This window comes from Astyanax mexicanus, chromosome 14, assembly GCF_023375975.1.
Source record: "Astyanax mexicanus isolate ESR-SI-001 chromosome 14, AstMex3_surface, whole genome shotgun sequence".
In the NCBI taxonomy this organism is placed as follows: domain Eukaryota; kingdom Metazoa; phylum Chordata; class Actinopteri; order Characiformes; family Acestrorhamphidae; genus Astyanax; species Astyanax mexicanus.
This window is the reverse complement of record NC_064421.1, coordinates 23,693,241-23,716,495: the sequence shown is the minus strand read 5'-3', so window position 1 is coordinate 23,716,495 and position 23,255 is coordinate 23,693,241. Positions and strand designations below refer to the sequence as shown.

Sequence of the window (23,255 nt, the reverse complement as noted above, 5' to 3'; positions counted from 1 at the left end):
GCAATAAAAAATTTTCACCTTGGATATTTCCACTTTTATTGCTTTTAAAAATGGAATAATGGTCAATTTAATAATAATTTGGCCTTTTGTCTAATCAAAAATTTACAAAACAATACCTGTTGATGTCAAAGTGAAAACAGATTTCTCCAATATATATATATATTTTTAATAATCTGTATATTTAGGGATGTATTGTTATGGGAATGCCAATATTCAATATTTTTGTTTTGAGACCTGTGTAATTCTGTATATAATTTTTACTTGAACAAAACACTACATTAGCCCAATATTTGCCAAATGCAAGCATACTGACAGATACATGCATCAATATAACCTAAAATCTAAAATTATAAATGCTTTTGGAAACAGTAATTGGTTTCTTTTATCCAACTATCCAACATCATATTCATTTAATGTATCCATAATGTGTAAAAACCTCAGCACAACCTCCAAGCGATTAAAAACAGGCGTCCTAGATCCTCATCCCCTGCAAAAACAAAGTGCAGGTCTGAGCGCCTGAGAGAGATGGTGAGCGCTCGCTGTCTGCCCACATCATCACGGAGCATCACTCCACTTCCGCGGCAGATGAAAGGGTGAGCGGCAGGGCTGACCGCTGCCAGCACAGAACAGATACGTATTCACGCTGCGCCCTCTGTTACAATAGCAGGGAAAAAAAGGGCCACACAATTAATGAAGCTCCTGAGAGCATTAAAGTAGGCCAACAATAACTCCAACAAGCTCTTTTCAAGGGCACGCTGCTACATTAGCCATTCTCTATGCCTCTGATAACGGTAAACAGTACCCACTACACACATGAAACCCTCACACGGCCAGCCTGACCTGAAGCTCCTGCAACTGGCCAACTTCAACTAGAAGTGCTGTACAGATGAATGAAACAGTGGAACGCAGGACTGACCTATCGATGGAAAGAGAAGCAGAAGCCCTGACATCTGTTCTGCACAGCAATGGAGAATTTCTCATTACAGACACAGAGGTTTGAATGATATTTAAGTTGGCTTGTCAAAGCCAACTTACTGTTCTTCTTATTCTTCTTATTATTATTATTATTAAGTTGGCTTGGAAAAGCCAACTTACTGTTCTTCGTAATCTTATTAAGTTGGCTTGGAAAAGCCAACTTACTGTTCTTCGTAATCTTATTATTATTATTATTCTATAAACTTTTTATAAACAGTTTCTCCTCCTACAGTTTTCAAGCTAGAACCACCAAACTTCACAAGATGATAGAACCTATTGCCGCGGGGTGTGCTTGTGCTTTTCTAAGTGATCGGACCACCAGGGTCCGATCGGTGGTCCGCCAAAGTCAGATTTTTTCCCATAGACTTCCATTCACACTTTTTTCAAACGGCTCTAAAAGTCACAATTTTTGAGCTAGAACCACGAAATTCACAAGACATACAGAACTTGCAGAGACGTTTCAGACGATATGCTGATCTCACCGATACGATTTACGGTTTTCGTAAAATTATCGTACGAACTTTCCCCATAGGAATGAATGGGCGGAATGTTGGCCATCTCACACACACCAGCCGATCCTGCGCACGGCCCCCCTCTCTGCCCTGCTCCTCAGTACTGTATCTGTATGGAGAAGAGACTGCTGAACACAACCCACACCAGAACCAATACAACACTACACACACAGCACACCACACACAGTCCACACCACACCTTACACACATTCCACACCACACATACCCCACACCAAACAAACTCCACCCCACACACTCCACACCACACATACCCCACACCACACACACTTTAAACCACACTTCAAACCACACATACCCCACACCACACACACTCCACACCACACAAACCCCACACCACACACACTTCAAACCCCACACCACACACACTTCAAACCACACATACCCCACACCACACACACTTCAATCCACACATACCCCACACCACACACACTCCACACCACACAAACCCCACACCACACACACACTTTAAACCACACACACTCCACAGCTCACATACCCCACACCACACACACTCCACACCACACATACCCCACACCCCACACACTCCACAGCACACATACCCCACACCCCACAAACTCCATACCACACACACTCCACAGCTCACATACCCCACACCACACACACTTCAAACCACACATACCCCACACCACACTCACTTCAAACCACACATACGCCACACCACACTCACTTCAAACCACACATACCCCACACCACACTCACTTCAAACCACACATACCCCACACCACACTCACTTCAAACCACATATACCCCACACCACACTCACTTCAAACCACACATACCCCACACCACACTCACTTCAAACCACACATACCCCACACCACACACACTTCAAACCACACAAACCCCACACCACACACACTTCAAACCACACATACCCCACACCACACACACTTCAAACCACACATACCCCACACCACACTCACTTCACACCACACAAACCCCACACCACACACACTTTAAATCACACACACTCCACAGCTCACATACCCCACACACTCCATACCACACAAACACTCCACAGCTCACATACCCCACACCACAAACACTTCAAACCACACATACCCCACACCACACACACTCCACACCACACAAACCCCACACCACACACACTTCAAACCACACAAACCCCACACCACACACACTTCAAACCACACACACCCCACACCACACTCACTTCAAACCACACATACCCCACACCACACTCACTTCAAACCACACATACCCCACACCACACACACTTCAAACCACACAAACCCCACATCACACACACTTCAAACCACACATACCCCACACCACACACACTTCAAACCACCCATACCCCACACCACACACACTCCACACCACACAAACCCCACACCACACACACTTTAAACCACACACACTCCACAGCTCACATAGCCCACACCACACACACTCCACCCCACACATACCACACACAATTCACACCCCACACCACACACTCCACACCACACACACTTTAAACCACACACACTTCACAGCTCATATACCCCACACCACACACACTTCACACCACACATACCCCACACCCCACACACTCCATACCACGCACACACTCCACAGCTCACATACCCCACACCATACACACTCCACCCCACACATACCACACACAGTTCACACCACACATACCCCACACCACACACACTCCACACCTGACACACACCCCACACTCCACCACACATACACCACACCACACACTCCACACCACATACACCCCACACCATACATACTCCACCCCACACATACCACACACAGTTCACACCACACCTACCCCACACCACACACACTCCACACCTGACACACCCCACACCACACACACTCCATACCACACACACACACTCCACCGCACACCCCACACCACACCACGTACTCTACACACCCCACAAACTCCACACCCAACACACTCCACACCACACACACTCTACAGTCCACACCACAACCAGTTAGCAACACCTTTGCCACACCACACCATGCTCTCCACACACGCCCCACACCACACACGCTCAACACCACACACGCTCAACACCACACACACACAACCCACAACCACAACCCACACCACAACCAGTTAGCAACACCTTAGCAACCACCTGGAAAACGTTAGCAACTGCCTAGCAATCACTTAGCAACCACTTTAGAAATTATAGCAACTGCCTAGCAACCAGTTAGCAACACCTTAGCAACCACTAGGAAAACGTTAGCAACTGCCTAGCAACCACTTAGCAACCACTTTAGAAATTATAGCAACTGCCTAGCAACCAGTTAGCAACACCTTAGCAACCACCTGGAAAACGTTAGCAACTGCCTAGCAACCACTTAGCAACACCTTAGCAACCACCTGGAAAACGTTAGCAACGGCCTAGCAACCACTTAGCAACCACTTTAGAAATTATAGCAACTGCCTAGCAACCAGTTAGCAACACCTTAGCAACCACCAGGAAAACGTTAGAAACAGCCTAGCAACAGCTTAGCAACCACATTAGAAACGATAGCAACTGCCTAGCAACCACTTAGCAACACCTTAGCAACCACTAGGAAAACGTAAGCAACTGTTTAGCAACCGCCTTGCAACCACTTAGCAACCATGTGTAATACATTAGCAAATAACTAGCAACCGCTTAGCAACAGCTTAGCAACCACCTGTAAGATGTTAGCAACTGCCTAGCAACCACTTTCAAGATTTTAGCATTTATCCAAATGTTTTTAGATTTCAGGGTTTAACCAAACATTTTTAGTTTTCAGCGTTTAACCAAACATTTTTAGATTTCAACGTTTAACCAAACGTTTTTAGATTTCCGTGTTTTTGGCATTTAGCGTTTAGCAACCATTTTAACTTTTTAACGTTATTAGCGTTCTTTTACAAGCCAACTTAAAGTTCGTTCACGAACTTTACCTTTTCTAGTTATTATTATTATTCTATAAACTTTTTATAAACAGTTTCTCCTCCTACAGTTTTCAAGCTAGAACCACGAAACTTCACAAGATGATAGAACCTATTGCCGCGGGGTGTGCTTGTGCTTTTCTAAGTGATCGGACCACCAGGGTCCGATCGGTGGTCCGCCAAAGTCAGATTTTTTCCCATAGACTTCCATTCACACTTTTTTCAAACTGCTCTAAAAGTCACAATTTTTAAGCTAGAACAACGAAATTCACAAGACATACAGAACTTGCAGAGATGTTTCAGACGATATGCTGATCTCACCGATACGATTTACGGTTTTCGTAAAATTATCGTACGAACTTTCCCCATAGGAATGAATGGGCGGAATGTTGGCCATCTCACACACACCAGCCGATCCTGCGCACGGCCCCCCTCTCTGCCCTGCTCCTCAGTACTGTATCTGTATGGAGAGGAGACTGCTGAACACAACCCACACCAGAACCAATACAACACTACACACACAGCACACACCCCACACCACACACAGTCCACACCACACCTTATACACATTCCACACCACACATACCCCACACCAAACACACTCCACACCACACATACCCCACACCACACACACTCCACCCCACACACACTTTAAACCACACTTCAAACCACACATACCCCACACCACACACACTCCACCCCACACAAACCCCACACCACACACACTTCAAACCCCACACCACACACACTTCAATCCACACATACCCCACACCACACACACTCCACACCACACAAACCCCACACCAAACACACTTTAAACCACACACACTCCACAGCTCACATACCCCACACCACACACTCCACCCCACACATACCCCACACACTACATACCACACACACACTCCACAGCTCACATATCCACACCACACATACCCCACACCAAACACACTCCACACCACACATACCCCACACCACACACACTCCACCCCACACACACTTTAAACCACACTTCAAACCACACATACCCCACACCACACACACTCCACCCCACACAAACCCCACACCACACACACTTCAAACCCCACACCACACACACTTCAATCCACACATACCCCACACCACACACACTCCACACCACACAAACCCCACACCAAACACACTTTAAACCACACACACTCCACAGCTCACATAGCCCACACCACACACACTCCACCCCACACATACCCCACACACTACATACCACACACACACTCCACAGCTCACATACCCCACACCACACACACTTCAAACCACACATACCCCACACCACACACACTTCAATCCACACATACCCCACACCACACACACTCCACACCACACAAGCCCCACACCACACACACTTTAAACCACACACACTCCACAGGTCACATACCCCACACCACACACTCCACCCCACACATACCACACACTTCACACCCCACACCACACACTCCACACCACACATACCCCACACCACATACACTTTAAACCACACACAAACTCCACAGCTCATATACCCCACACCACACACACTCCACACCACACATACCCCACACCCCACACACTCCATACCACACACACACTCCACAGCACACATACCCCACACCCCACACACTCCATACCACACACACACTCCACAGCTTACATACCCAACACCACACACACTTCAAACCACACATACCCCACACCACACACACTCCACACCACACACACACTCCACAGCTCACATACCCCACACCAAACACACTTCAAACCACACATACCCCACACCACACACACTTCAATCCACACATACCCCACACCACACACACTTCAAACCACACATACCCCACACCACACTCACTTCAAACCACACATACCCCACACCACACTCACTTCAAACCACACATACCCCACACCACACACACTTCAAACCACACAAACCCCACACCACACACACTTCAAACCACACATACCCCACACCACACACACTTCAAACCACACATACCCCACACCATACACACTCCACACCACACAAACCCCACACCACACACACTTTGAAATCACACACACTCCACAGCTCACATAGCCCACACCACACACACTCCACCCCACACATACCACACACAATTCACACCACACACTCCACACCACACATACCCCACACCACACACACTTTAAACCACACACTCCACAGCTCATATACCCCACACCACATACATTTCAAACCACACATAACCCACACCACACACACTCCACACGACACAAACCCCACACCACACACATTTCAAACCCCACACCACACACACTTCAAACCACACATACCCCACACCACAAACGCTTCAATCCACACATACACCACACCACACACACTCCACACCACACAAACCCCACACCACACACATTTCAAACCCCACACCACACACACTTCAAACCACACATACCCCACACCACACACGCTTCAATCCACACATACCCCACACCACACACACTCCACACCACACAAACCCCACACCACACACACTTTAAACCAGACACATTCCACAGCTCACATATCCCACACCACACACTCCACACCACACATACCACACACTTCACACCCCACACCACACACTCCACACCACACATACCCCACACCACATACACTTTAAACCACACACAAACTCCACAGCTCATATACCCCAACCACACACACTCCACACCACACATACCCCACACCCCACACACTCCATACCACACACACACTCCACAGCTCACATACCCCACACCACACACTCCACACCACACAAACCCCACACCACACACACTTCAAACCACACAAACCCCACACCACACACACTTCAAACCACACATACCCCACACCACACTCACTTCAAACCACACATACCCCACACCACACTCACTTCAAACCACACATACCCCACACCACACACACTTCAAACCACACAAACCCCACACCACACACACTTCAAACCACACATACCCCACACCACACACACTTCAAACCACACATACCCCACACCACACACACACCACAAACCCCACACCACACACACTTTAAACCACACACACTCCACAGCTCACATAGCCCACACCACACACACTCCACCCCACACATACCACACACCCCACACACTCCATACCACGCACACACTCCACAGCTCACATACCCCACACAATACACAATCCACCCCACACATACCACACACAGTTCACACCACACATACCCCACACCACACACACTCCACACCTGACACACACCCCACACTCCACCACACATACACCACACCACACACTCCACACCACATACAACCCACACCATACATACTCCACCCCACACATACCACACACAGTTCACACCACACCTACCCCACACCACACACACTCCACACCTGACACACCACACACACTCCATACCACACACACACACTCCACAGCACACCCCACATACACCCCACACCACACCACGCACTCTACACACCCCACAAACTCCACACCCAACACACTCCACACCACACACACTCTACAGTCCACACCACAACCAGTTAGCAACACCTTTGCCACACCACACCATGCTCTCCACACACGCCCCACACCACACACGCTCAACACCACACACACTCTACAACCCACACCACAACCAGTTAGCAACACCTTAGCACACAACCAGTTAGCACACCACACCATGCTCTCCACACACGCCCCACACCACACACGCCCCACACCACACACGCTCAACACCACACACGCTCAACACCACACACACTCTACAACCCACACCACAACCAGTTAGCAACACCTTAGCAACCACCTGGAAAACGTTGGCAACTGTCTAGCAATCACTTAGCAACCACTTTAGAAATTATAGCAACTGCCTAGCAACAGCTTAGCAACCACTTAGTTACCACATGGAAAACGTTAGCAACCACTAAGTAACCACTTTAGAAATGATAGCAACTGCCTAGCAACCACTTAGCAACACCTTAACAACCACTAGGAAAACATTAGCAACTGCCTATGAACCACTTAGCAACCACTTTAGAAATTATAGCAACTTCCTAGCAACCAGTTAGCAACACCTTAGCAACCATGTGGAATATAAGAGCAACTGCCTAGCAACAGATTAGCAACCACCTGGTATATGTTAGCAACCCGTTAGCAACAGCTTAACGTTTCTAGATTTTAGCATTTAACCAAATGTCTTTAGATTTCAGCGTTTAACCAAACGTTTTTAGATTTCCGCGTTTTTGGCATTTAGCTTTTAGCCAAAAGTTAACAGCATATCAACGACTCTTCACACTCTTCAGACAGAAACAGCTTAACAACCATTTAAACTTTTCAACGTTATTAGCGCTCTTTTCCAAGCCAACTTAAAGTTCGTTCACGAACTTTGCCTTTTCTAGTTATTATTATTATTCTACGCTAAAATTTCTCAACGCTACTCCTCCTACAGTTTTCGAGCTAGAACCACCAAACTTCACAGGATGGTAGAACCCATAGCCGTGGAGTGTGCTTGTGCTTTTCTAAGCGATCGGAGAACCAGGGTTCTAGCACGGTTCCGTCAAAGTCACTTTTTTCCCCATAGACTTCCATTCACACTTTTTTCAAACTGCTCTAAAAGTCACAATTTTCAAGCTAGAACCACGAAATTCACAAGACATACAGAACTTGCAGAGACGTTTCAGACGATATGCTGATCTCACCGATACGATTTACGGTTTTCGTAAAATTATCGTACGAACTTTCCCCATAGGAATGAATGGGCGGAATGTTGGCCATCTCACACACACCAGCCGATCCTGCGCACGGCCCCCCTCTCTGCCCTGCTCCTCAGTACTGTATCTGTATGGAGAAGAGACTGCTGAACACAACCCACACCAGAACCAATACCACACTACACACATACACCACACACCACACATACCCCACACCCCACACAAACCCCACACCACACACACTTCAAACCACACATACCCCACACCACACACACTTCAAACCACACATACCCCACACCACACACACTTCAAACCACACATACCCCACACCACACACACACCCCACACCACACACACACACTAACTACACACACACTTCAAACCACACATACCCCACACCACACACACACACTTCAAACCACACATACCCCACACCACACACGCTTCAAACCACACATAACCCACACCACACACACACCCCACACCACACACACACACTAACTACACACACACTTCAAACCACACATACCCCACACCACACACACACACTTCAAACCACACATACCCCACACCACACACGCTTCAAACCACACATAACCCACACCACACACACACCCCACACCACACACACACCCCACACCACACACACACTAACTACACACACACTTCAAACCACACATACCCCACACCACACACACACACTTCAAACCACACATACCCCACACCACACACGCTTCAAACCACACATAACCCACACCACACACACACTCCACACCACACAAACCCCACACCACACACACTTTAAACCACACACACTCCACAGCTCACATAGCCCACACCACACACACTCCACCCCACACACACTTCATACCCCACACCACACACACTTTAAACCACACACAAACTCCACAGCTCACATACCCCACACCACACACACTCCACCCCACACATACCACACACACTTCACACCCCACACCACACACACTCCACAGCACACATACCCCACACGTCACACACTTCAAACCACACATACCCCACACCACACACACTCCACACCACACAAACCCCACACCACACACACTTCAAACCACACAAACCCCACACCACACACACTTCAAACCACACATACCCCACACCACACACACTTCAAACCACACATACCCCACACCACACACACTCCACACCACACAAACCCCACACCACACACACTTCAAACCACACAAACCCCACACCACACACACTTCAAACCACACATACCCCACACCACACACACTTCAAACCACACATACCCCACACCACACACACTTCAAACCACACATACCCCACACCACACACACTTCAAACCACACATACCCCACACCACACACACTCCACACCACACAAACCCCACACCACACACACCCCACACCACACACACTTCAAACCACACATACCCCACACCACACACACTTCAAACCACACATACCCCACACCACACACACTCCACACCACACAAACCCCACACCACACACACTTTAAACCACACACACTCCACAGCTCACATAGCCCACACCACACACACTCCACCCCACACACACACTTCATACCCCACACCACACACACTTTAAACGACACACATACCACACACACTTCACACCCCACACCACACACACTCCACAGCTCACATACCCCACACCACACACACTCCACCACACACATACCACACACACTTCACACCCCACAACACACACACTCCACAGCACACATACCCCACACCACACACACTTCAAACCACACATACCCCACACCACACACACTCCACACCACACAAACCCCACACCACACACACTTCACACCACACAAACCCCACACCACACACACTTCAAACCACACATACCCCACACCACACACACTTCAAACCACACATACCCCACACCACACACACTTCAAACCACACATACCCCACACCACACACACTCCACACCACACAAACCCCACACCACACACACTTCAAACCACACAAACCCCACACCACACACACTTCAAACCACACATACCACACACACTTCAAACCACACATACCCCACACCACACAAACCCCACACCACACACACTTTAAACCACACACACTCCACAGCTCACATAGCCCACACCACACACACTCCACCCCACACACACTTCATACCCAACACCACACACACTTTCAACCACACACACACTCCACAGCTCACATACCCCACACCACACACACTCCACCACACACATACCACAGACACTTCACACCCCACACCACACACACTCCACATCACACATACCCCACACCACACACACTTCAAACCACACATACCCCACACCACACACGCTCCACACCACACAAACCCCACACCACACACACTTCAAACCACACATACCCCACACCACACACACTTCAAACCACACATACCCCACACCACACACACTTCAAACCACACATACCCCACACCACACACACTCCACACCACACAAACCCCACACCACACACACTCCACAACACACACACTCCACACCTAATACACACAACTCAGCCCACACTCCACCACACATACACCACACTCCACCCCACATTCCAAACACACCACACCAAACACACTCCACAACCCACTCCACACCCCACACACTCCACACCACTCTACACAACTTAGTAACTATTTGACAAGCCAACTTAAAGTTCGTTCACGAACTTTGCCTTTTCTAGTTTACTTTTGTTGTTTATGATACAAGACGACATTTTCCCAACACACATCCCAATATTTACTGATTCTGAGGATTGTAAAAACTTTTAAACTGATAGAAAGCACCAGCAAAACAAAAGTATGCCATTTTTAAAAATGTAAATACTGCTTCAGCCTTAGTGCTGGAGAAACTTCAGTGAAAACTCAGCTTTATACCGCTGTACTTCAGTGGAGTGGCTTTACTGCTCTTTAATAAATTGACGGGTAGAATTCTTATTCACCGGATTATAAGGTGCACTGTAGATTTTTGGTCAAATTAAAGGATTTTAAGTGCACCTTATAGTCTGAAAAATACAGTATACTTTTAACTCCTAAGTTCCCAATGCAGTGACCACTAGAGATGCACAATCAAGAGATGGCTCAAGTTCAGAGTTTGGCAATAAACTTTGGCTTAAAACTTGCAATCGGCAGCTGCTGAATCCATTCAAATTATTGTTTTTGAGTTGCATCTTACTTTCAATGCTGTTATTTTAACTCATTATTAAACTTATTAAACAAGTAAATCATTTTTCATTGTATAATTGAATGGCAATATAGTAGCCAATTTACCACATATTAACAGTTCCCTGGTGCTTAATATAACAGCCAACAATACTTGTATCAACCGATCTAAATCTAAAACTTTCGTTTTTGTGCTGTTTACTTATGTAGGATAGGGAAAGATGTGGTACTGCAACCAGCCACTAGAGGACATGAGAGAGCATTTGGCTTCAATCCACTCTTAAACAGTCCTTTAAACAGTAATAAGCCACTGCCCATCCAGTCCCCCATCCTTTCATAACTCCTCTGTCCAGCCACACTCTCTTTTGTGCTCATGATGATCTCATTTCTTTCTAGCATTTACTTCACAACTTCGTCTTTCTTTTTAACTTTTTATTAACACACTCTTGTTCATTCATTGCTATATGCCTCTGAGATATCCCCCCCCCCCTCTCACTCTTATTTTCCCTCTCTCACTATTTTTTCTTTATTTCTAAATGCTATATTTTAATACTTACAGTACTAATACAACTTTTCTTTTAGCTTTTCCTGCCTTCTCAAAGATGATGGGTGGAACTACTCAGGCAGGGGGTGGTTTAATGATAATTAGACAACTATTGACACAATAATCTTATCTAGATTTCTAATCTGAATTGAACTTTTTGTCTCCAAAGTAGAGCGATAAAAATAGAGGGGGGTGTCTTATTTCATAGTATGTTTTAATATACTAATAAAATAACTGCAGAAATATGTTTATAACTGGAATATAAAGTAAATGAAACACACAAGAAATCGTAATCTGCCGCATTTAAAATATACGGCTTTGGAAAAAAAAAAAAAGACCACTTAAAAATGATGAGTTTCTTTGATTTTGCCAATTTGAAAATCTCTGGTATATAATCAAGAGGGAGACAGATGATCGCAAGTTATCCAAAAGCAGTGTGTAAGACTGGTGGAGGAGAACATGCCAAGATGCAGGAAAACTGTGATTAAATATTGATTTCTGAACTCTTAAAACTTTATGAATATGAACTTGTTTTCTTTGCAGGTCTGAAAGCTCTGCATCTGTTTTGTTATTTCAGCCATTTCTCAATTTGTTTTCTTCTCTAAATGACAACATTTTTATTTGGATTTTGGGAGAAATGTTGTTCGTAGTTTACAGAATAAAACAACAATGTTCATTAGCAAAATCAGAGAAACTGAAGTGCTCTTTTATTTTTTTCCATATAAAAAAAAATCAGTGCATCCCTAGTGGCCACATTTTTTAAAAAGTTATTCTCCTTTTATATTACCATCTAGATAATCTCAGTGTCCTTTGCAGTAGGAGAACAAGCTGGACTGCTTAATGTCCCTGAGGACAAACAGCACAGCAGCAAAGCACTAATAAAGCCTCCGCTCCCTAAAGAGGGTTCAATGTAGGACACACACTCTCTCTCTCTCTCTCTCTCTGCTCTTCTATTAATACACCAAAACAGAAAGAGTGGAGCAGTAATGATGGAGCTCCAGGGGAGTGGCACAGAGTGGCAATGGAGTAGAGCTGAACTGGCCTTATAGAGCAACTCTCTGCTACGTTAAAGCTCGTTCTCTGCTCTCTGGACGCTCTTATTTCTTATTGCTGTTGCAATGTTATATGAGCAGGAGCACCGATGTTGTACAATATGTGTGTGTGTGCGTCTGTGTGTGTGTGCTGTATATCTACTGCTAGCTCTTTGTATTGAAGCTTGTGGATGTCATGGATTGGATCATTGCATTTTAAAGACTGAGTGACTGTTTAATCCATTAAACTGCAGGTTTGTTACTCAGTAGTTGAGTAACTGAGGTTAAGATTTATTATTTCACAACAACAAATAAATATGGGAGAAATCCCATTAAAGCCTTTGCAGTTTAAGGGGCTTTTAAATCACTACAGCTTCCTGCTTAAGGATGGTGACGATGATAACACACTGGCTGGTCAGCTTTTTAATAGCCCTAATGAGTTGTGGTATTTTTTTGCTCACTTGTTTTATTTTTTTTAATGCATAACTAGCTTGCAGACACGCTCTTGATGAACGCTTGTTAATGCTGAAGGAAGAAAAGTGGCTGCTTTTGCATAGCGAGTCAACAAAACTGATGAGTTTAGTGCCTTCGTTATCACTGAGAAGGCCTTTTGTAGTGCTTGCGAGAGTACAATTTAGACTGTAAAATGTTTGTACTGGCTTGTACTGTAGCAAACATTAAATAAGTTATAATAACAGAAGATTATTTGAAGATGATGACATCCTGCTGTGCTATCAACGCTTTAACACAAAAGGAAAAACAAAAAAAACGAAGCCAAGATGGAGAAGACTAAAATGATATAAGCTTTCGTTTACCACAGATCTCACTTTTAGCAATGGAGGTAGAGAAAAGTGCTCTAAGAAGTAATGTGGCATAATAAAGACGCAACTGGCCATTCTTTTGCTGCATATGATCAGATAACGGAGCCACATGCTACCCTTTGTTCTACACAACACTACACTAAACACCACGCATTGATCTCAAAGCGATCATTTGTTATTACTCAGAAAATAGAAAAAAAAAATAGGAAAACGTACGAGACATACATTTCTCATTCGTTTCTCCCAGTTCTATGATAAAATAGTGATAAAATAGTTGGCTCTTAGAACTTTAAAGGTACATTAAACAAGTAGAATGTTTAAGTTTAGCTCAGCAGTCATGGTACTGGCTCGCTGCTTGATAATGACTTGGATATAAAGCAAGATCGGCTCACAACACTGCTATGAGTCTGTAAACCAACACAGGACATTCTTTTCCCAACTCTTTTAAAGCGTTTCTCACTCCACCAATATTGCCAACAAACTGCAGTTTACTTATTGTACCTTTAATGCAGCTGATTCTAACGAGGCATACCGGTGCATTTACACTGCAGAGAGGCTAAGTTTAGCTAAATGCTAATTGTAGATCAAGCAGAAAGGGGAGAACCAATTGTCAAGTTTCAATTTAAGAATTGCTGGGAGCATCTTTGCAGGAAATCCAGTGAAACAAACAAGTGCTAGGCTAAAAGCTTACCCAACCAATTGGCTACATTGTCTAAAACGCTAGTTAACGGAGAACTCCGGTGTGAAATTGATTTTGGGTGTAGTAAAACATGATAAAGAGTACTTACTTTTGTTAAATAGCCCACTTACGTTCTCCCTCTGCTTTCCAAGATCCAGCTATTTTATTCCATTTGTCCAAACACCCTTAAGACTGGGTGATACAGGGCATATTCTTACCCCTGCAGATACATCGATTTTCCACCGTTATCCAGGATCAAAGTAGCTCCACACCTCGTTGGTAGAATCCGGAGAGCCCTGACATTTAAAACGAGGCTTTACAAACTTTTTAAAACCACCGTTTACAACCCGTAGTATAACATACATCTTAAAGTAAAATCATAATCAGTAAAATGACAAGAATGTAATGTTGCAGCATGTACTTCCGTCAGCATTAGGTGCTTGTCACTCTGCTGATAATGACTTTACTTTTTTACTGGCTGCATCCAGAGATGTAGGTTATGCTATGTGTTGTATAAAGAGGTATTTACTAAACTTCTTCTGTACTTTTAAAGTTCCTTATGCCTCGTTTTAAATGTCAGGGCTCTCCAGATTCTACCAACGAGGTGTGGAGCTACTAGGTGCCTGGATAACTGAGTAAAAAGCTTTTTATCTGAAGGAGCAAGAATATGCCCCATATCACCCAGTCTAAAGGGTGTTTGGACAAATGGAATAAAATTGCTAGATCTCGGAAAGCTATGGGAGAACAGAGGTGGGCTATTCAACAAATGCTCTTTATCATGTTTTACTACAGCCAAAGTCAATTTGTCAATTTTACGTTCTCCTGTAACTGCAAATCGTGTTTCCTGTTCTTGGAACATCAAAAAGACAGAGAAATGCACAGTAAAACTGAGAAACATTTTTTTTTTTAAACATTTTACTGTGTCCCTCTTATTGTGCCATGCTATGCTAAGTGGCTCCTACGAGCTGCATCGCTGACAAAACTTAGCATTATTCAGTAATCAGTAAAACTCATTATTTATACATTAAAAAACTTAAAACATAAAATACTCAATATGTCCATTTTCTTGAACCTTTAACAATTCATGTTTTTATTTTGGAATTTAATCTCTAATTAAAAATCTGTATATATTATATGGACAAAGGTTCTGGGGCACCTGCACATTTAGTGTGTCTTCTAAAGCAAGGGTATTAAAAAATGATTTTATCTTTTATATACACTGACTAGTAATAACATTTGCACCTCCTGTTTTAATATCGTTTAATATCGTGTGACCCCACAAGATCTCTAAAGGTATCCTGTGGTATCTGACACCAAGACGTTTGCATATTGCATACAGCAGATACTTTAAGTCCTATAAGTTGTGAGGTAGGGCCTCCACAGATTGCATCAATGAGCTTTAGATGTCCATGACCCCACTGTACACTGACTGTTAACTTGCTGCCTAATAAATCCAACACCTTGACAGAACACCTTTTTACTTCACTTGTAAGTGGTCCTAATGTTATGGCTGATTTGTATATGTTTAATATGTTATACATTTATATAATGTAAGCATTAAAAAATGTGTTTAGATATGTGTTAGATGATTAAAGTTTAGTTCATTTAAAAAACTGGCTACAACTCCGCAACTCTGTATGCTTAAAGCAAATAAACGTACGTGCTGGCAATACTTTGCAAAGCTAAAGTTTTGCTCCTCTGCAATGTAAATGCACCGTTAATTCTCACCAATCAAAAAAGATCCATCTCGGCCACCCCTAGCTGTAGGCAATTTAAAGCTGGAGCTGGAATTAAGAAAAAAAAGGTTTGGCTGATTGCATCTTCTCAACACTTTTTTTTTTGTTGCCCTTATTTATCAATGGCTACTGTTGCCTTGTTTTTCCCCTCGTTTCCTGCTTTCTTAAAATTAGTTTCAAGTACAAAATCACCCTTCTTACCCCAAAATAGCTCCTCAAATTTAACTGCTGAAAATGGCAGATTACAAGTTCAGGAAAAGCTGTTACTAGTCATCCTCATCAAGGGTAGAGGGGAAAAAAATGGATTTGTCTGAATTCACTCAAACAAATCGCTGCTACTTCACCGTTAAACTCGGTTTGGAAGAAGCCTCTGACTGAACAGGCCTGCATGAAAAATCAAGCAAAAGCTACAGTACCAGGTAGTTCTGACCTGCAACTGCGGTCAGAGAGAACACACTTCACAAGGACATCTTCGGACTGGGGCGGTCTGATCGCCCAAACATACGAACAATAACTTAACATAGAATTCATAAATCTCAATATAATCTCATAAACCTCTACTTATATGTTCTATATTCTTTTAGAATAAATAATCTTTTTCCTCTTTGTTTTTTTTCTTCTTCTTCTTTATGTTTTTTTTTTTTTGCTTGGCAGGACAGCGCAAGTTACTGGACCCTTCATTGCAGTTAGCGTGTGGTCTCGTGCTTCTCTGCGTGTAACTCAAGCACGTGAGATACAGCAGATTCAGCGCTGGAGGCCTAGTCATTTTGGTGTCAGGAGCGTGGGACCAGGCGTGGTCCAAGCCAGCGATCAAAGCCTTTCGTTCCTCACACTCTTCCACGCTGCTGGGCCCCACTTTGCTCGTCTATTGCTAGCACAGGGCTCGGGTGTGGTGGGGGCTGGCTGGCGTACGGAGGACTTCGCTAAGGGGCCTTTTGTGATGTAGGGAGGCCGCCCAGACACAGATACAAGGGTGTGACGAGTGTGTTTTTGGGTACAGTTCTCACTCAGAGAAGGTGAAGGCAGACTGGGGTCGGCTTTGGGACGGCTCGTCGTCGTCGTCGGTTCCCAGTGTGAGGGGAGTGCTGACGGACGGCTGAGGCACGGCGGCCGGCCCCCTGCCGGGTGGAGTCTTCTCCTGAGACTGCGAGGAAGAGGATGACGAGTGTGTGCTCTCACTGGAGCTGCTGCGCGTCTCAGTGCTGGTGCTGGTCTTCTTCATCTTCCTCCGTTTTGCCAGAGGAGCCTTATCCACCGTCTGCAGACGGAAGCCCTCTCGCTTACACTTGTTGAAGGCCTGAAGAAGACACCATATTGCTTTACACATTGCTTTTATGGAGAATGCTGGAACTACATGGAATTATCATCACTCTGCTTAAAAAAAACTTTAACTTCCTCTCTTCTTTTAGAAGTTTTAGAAAAGTTTTATTGTTATTTTTCTTTTCTATCTTTTTGTTAGACCAGTAAAAGTGAGACCGATCTGGCTCTCAGCCCAGAGTTTTTTTTTTTTTTTTTAAGAACGTAATCAGCTCAGCTCAGCATCATCAACATAATGTTCTGGAAAAATGACATGATTTGACATGTTTTGGCAGCGTTTTAAGAACAGGCTGTTCGGTTGATTTGTCACATACCATTCAGAGCTTAATGTCCTACAGTGAACGTTCCAGCTCCAGGGGTGGGACCATACTAACCAGGGACCAGCCAGAGTAAATCCCACAGGTGGGGCCTTAGGCTGGAGATATTTACAAACTTGCAGTTTGGCCATGTGCTCGAACACAACGACAAACTGTGTCAGGGTTCATATACTTTTTAACCAATAAACTGTCATGATTTTTCATGTTTTTTCATGTTTTCAAGGCCCTTTTTTTTAGGACCATGCGATCTTTAAAACATCAGTGCAGACATGGACAATAAACCAAAAATCAACTAAAACAATAATGATAAAAAAATAATTTTTAAGCAATGTTGACACAATCTTCAATAATACAAAAATGAATGTCAGATCCTGTGAGCTTTATCATTTAGGGGTACATTACTAAACTAATTCTGTGCTGATGTATCTGTTAGCTCAAAATAGCTTTTCTTATTCAATGACTTTAGTCCACTTTAGACCAAAACTTTCTGGTTATTTTTATTTTGCCAAAACTTATCCAGGCCTGGAAATTGCTATTTTTTTCAATTTCATGACTTTTCCAGGTTTTTCATGACCGTACAAACCCTGTACGTGAGCAACATTTTCAATTCTTTCAAAGCAATCCATTTTGCTTGGCGCCCCCAAAATGCTTCAAATCGACCCTGACCTGTGGGCTACGAGTGTTACTGAAGGCCTTTACTAGAATGAAATTCAGGAATCTGGTGACTGCTAGACAAAAAAAACACCCGCTGTGTGTTGATGCAGCAGTCTCAAATTCCATTTTCCATTTCATTTTCTACATTTCCACATTCACTTTTAAAATGATGCAGAACTCTCGCCAGCAGTGGCAAAAACACATCATACAGATGTGACCGTTTCATACTTTCCACTATTAAGGAGCTGCTATAATGCTACTAGCGGTTTTGTGTGTACTGCACCTTGGATACACGTAACAATAATTTCTAAAGACATGATTAAACAATATGCCAAACTCGAGGGAGCAATCATGCATATGGGGTGCGAAGTTATCAGCTAGTTTATGTCTATCATTCCTTGAGAGAGGATTAAATGTAATTAGAAACATTACAGATTGGTTATGCAGCTTAAGTGGTTCTAAATCTAGGCAGTTGTTAAGCTGTATGGTATTGGAATGTGGTTGCCGCCATGTCCCATGTAGTAGCTAAGGTGTTGCTAACTGGTTGTTATTTTTTATGATTTTAAAAAATGGCGTTACAATATACAGTGCATCCTGAAAGTATTCACAGTGCTTCACATTAACCACATTTTGTTTTGATTGCAGTCTCATTCTAAATTAGATTAAATTCATTTTCCCCTCACAATTCAACACAATACACCATCATGACAAAGTTACAAAATTTTGTTTGAATTTTTTTGCAAACAGTGCTGCCAGATAATTGATAGGTAGTTGCTATGTTAGCCCATGGAGTAGCTCCAGTGTTTGCTGTGGTACCCCATGTGGTCGATTGGGTGTTACTAGGGCTGTCACGATAAGAATTTTTTTGTGGACGATATATTGTCACAGAAATTATTGCGAGCAGTTATTAAAGCATGACTGGATAAAATACTGTTCACTGTCATATATGTGAACAAACATACAAAATAAAAATGTACTGTATGATAAATCGATATTGCACTTATTGTGACAGGCCTAGGTGTTATTAGCATATTTGTATCACTGTGGCTTTTAAAGGGTGCACAAACGTGTACTCCATGCATTTCTACTGGAAAAATCTCTGCTAAAATCTGCTGCTATGTGGAAACCCTATCTGCAAACAAAAAGCTCTGTACAAGCCTAAATAAAAAACACACACTAAAAAAAAATCCTGCATTATGACTTGCATTCCCTTTATATTGCATATTGCCATGCACGTAATTTCAAAATCTGTTGAAGCTGAATGAGGCTAAATAATTAGAGGCAATAATTGTTATTTCTGAGGTTTGATTAGCAAATACTAAAACAATGCATATGTTGTGCCATATTTAGAATTACTGATGGTCCCTGGATTTTCCGCCACTGTAGTAACTGAGGAACAACTAAGCTTGCAAGTAGTTACTGATTAGTAATCTATAGGGTGTAAACAAAAAGTAAAAGGGATTAAAAATAACTACATCAGAATAAAACATTTACTCACATTAAAGGTGGCTTTGAAGCAGGTGTGTACGGAGGCAGTGGACAAGCCCAGGATGTCAGGGGTCATGAGGGGGTTGGAAGAAAGCTGACTGTCATCCTGCAGCCAGGCGTTGTAGCGAAGCTCCCTCATCTTTATGCGCTTGTTAGGATCAACGGTGAGGAGCTCTGTTTAGACAGCAAGCATAACCACACACATATACCCACAAACATAAGAGCGCAGATATACACATGCACACAAGCTTATACAGACCTTTACATCTCAGTAAAACCCAGCAGTTCCTCTTACAGTCACAAAAAGTGTTCTAAACTAAAAAAAAAAGTTGATTAATTGAATGAATTAAACCGAATGTCTTTACAACTCTCACCCTGAATGAGCTCCTTGGCCTGCTCAGACACATTCCTCCAGGCTTCTCCCTGAAAAGAGAAGTCTCCATGTTTGATCTTCTTCATGATCTCCTCTGCACTGGTGTGGGTTAGACTCTTCTCTTGGCACTGAAAGGGCACCTGCCCGGACAGCATGGTGTACTGTAACACAGCGAGCATCTGATCACTAAAACAACTAAAACATACAGGGGTTGGATAATGAAACTGAAACAACTGGTTTTAGACCGCAATAATTTATTGTCCTGACGGACAGTTCTGGTGGAAACAGGAGAGTTGAGGTGTACAATGAATTCTGCCGTGATTTGATCAGCCGTGGTTTTATGTTTTTTGGATACAATCCGGGTTAGCACCCGAACATCCCTTTCAGACAGCTTCCTCTTGCGTCCACAGTTAATCCTGTTGGATGTGGTACTTGTGATACTTTCAACTAAATAATAAACATGCGGATTTGCCCTAGTGTTTGCATAAGGCCCTTTTCCTTTTTTACAGAAAAGTTTTTGCTTAAAATACAAAGGGAATGTGTCATCACTTCATGAGCAAGTGTCCCAATACTTTTTGTCCATATAACGTATTTACAAATAAGTTTCAAATGAGTAAATATAAACATAAAATCAGAAGAAGATTAAAGGGGGTAAAATCAAACTAATTTTTACCATACGTAATTTCAAGAATTCTATCAACCTCTGTGTAAAAAATTCCAGTCATTTTATATTAAATGGTTTATGGTGGGGATGCACCAAAATTAAAATGTTTGTCTGAAACTGAATCCAACTAAAACAAAATAAAACATTTGGCTAAAGGCCAAATACCAAACGTTTTATATATATATACATATATATATATATTTTTTTTTTCACTTTTTCACTATAAGTAACTTAAATAGCATAAATGTGTTTTGTGCTTAACATGGAAAAGCTATTAGCTACAACGTTACAATAAAAAAACATTACTACTATATTATTATTATAATATAATATTATATATATAATATTACTACTTTTTAATAAAAGAAAAGTTTACATTTCATAAAATCAGAACAGTGGGATCTACAGTGGAACTATAACACTGTTATCTAGCGGTCAGAGTTTAAACACAACAGAAAATGTACCACAGTCTGCTCAAGATTTAAACACATGAACATGATTTCAAAAAATCAATTCAGCAAAATGCTGTAAAACAAAATACAGATATTTTAATAAATCTCTAATGCTTGTTATTTTAAGTTCATTATTGCTGTAGATGTAATCTATTGCAATAGATAAAAATGCTCCCTCATGCTCGTCATGGAAAACAAAGTGGATTTTGATAATCGATTAAACTTTGTAAGATTATATATCAACAGTTTCATTTCCTCTCATTTTCTGTCCTCCTTCTTTCCTTGCTTTCAGAGTGCACACAACTGCAGTATCTATGCTCTCTCTCCCCCTCTCTACACTCCTTGCTGCCGAGGGGCCACTCTTGACTTGTCTGAGAGTATTTCATCAATGCTGCCCAGTGTACTACCCCACTCAACCCCCAGGGGGCTGCAGCAAGGGTTAACTCTCCCACAGAGAGACAGAAAGAGATACATAAAGAGAGATAGAAAGAGAGAAAGAGAGAGAGAAGCTTTAGTGGTCAGTGGAAGGCAGCTAAGCTGAACTAACATTTCCGCTGTATCTAGAGCGCTTTTAATATCTCCATATAGCATAGTCAGCTTTAAAAGAGCATAAAGCAAAGCATACAAATCCATGCTCCAGATTAGTGTGGTTATGGTCTGCTTTCACTATTTAACTACTGAGTGTTTTTTCTCAAGTATTTAAATGGGAAAATATATAAATATATTTAATAATTTATTTAATTTTTTTCCCATTTTCTCCCCAATTTTGCACAGCCAATTACCCATCCCACTCATTAGGACTCCCCCTATCACTAGTAATGCCCCAACACACCAGAAGGGTGAAGACT

General features: G+C 43.2%; 1 protein-coding gene across 1 annotated transcript in view; it reads right to left on the bottom strand.

The window, feature by feature from the left end:
* Window positions 1-16,177: 16,177 nt before the first annotated feature.
* Window positions 16,178-23,255, bottom strand: part of rps6ka5 (ribosomal protein S6 kinase, polypeptide 5) — a 32,092-nt gene continuing 25,014 nt past the window's right edge. The window contains exons 15-17 of the mRNA XM_007252550.4: window positions 21,293-21,452; window positions 20,929-21,092; window positions 16,178-18,439 (exon numbers count right to left, since the gene is read on the bottom strand). Coding sequence (XP_007252612.1) covers window positions 18,146-18,439; window positions 20,929-21,092; window positions 21,293-21,452 — 618 coding nt within the window. The 3' untranslated portion in view covers window positions 16,178-18,145. The remainder of the gene's footprint in view (window positions 18,440-20,928; window positions 21,093-21,292; window positions 21,453-23,255) is intronic.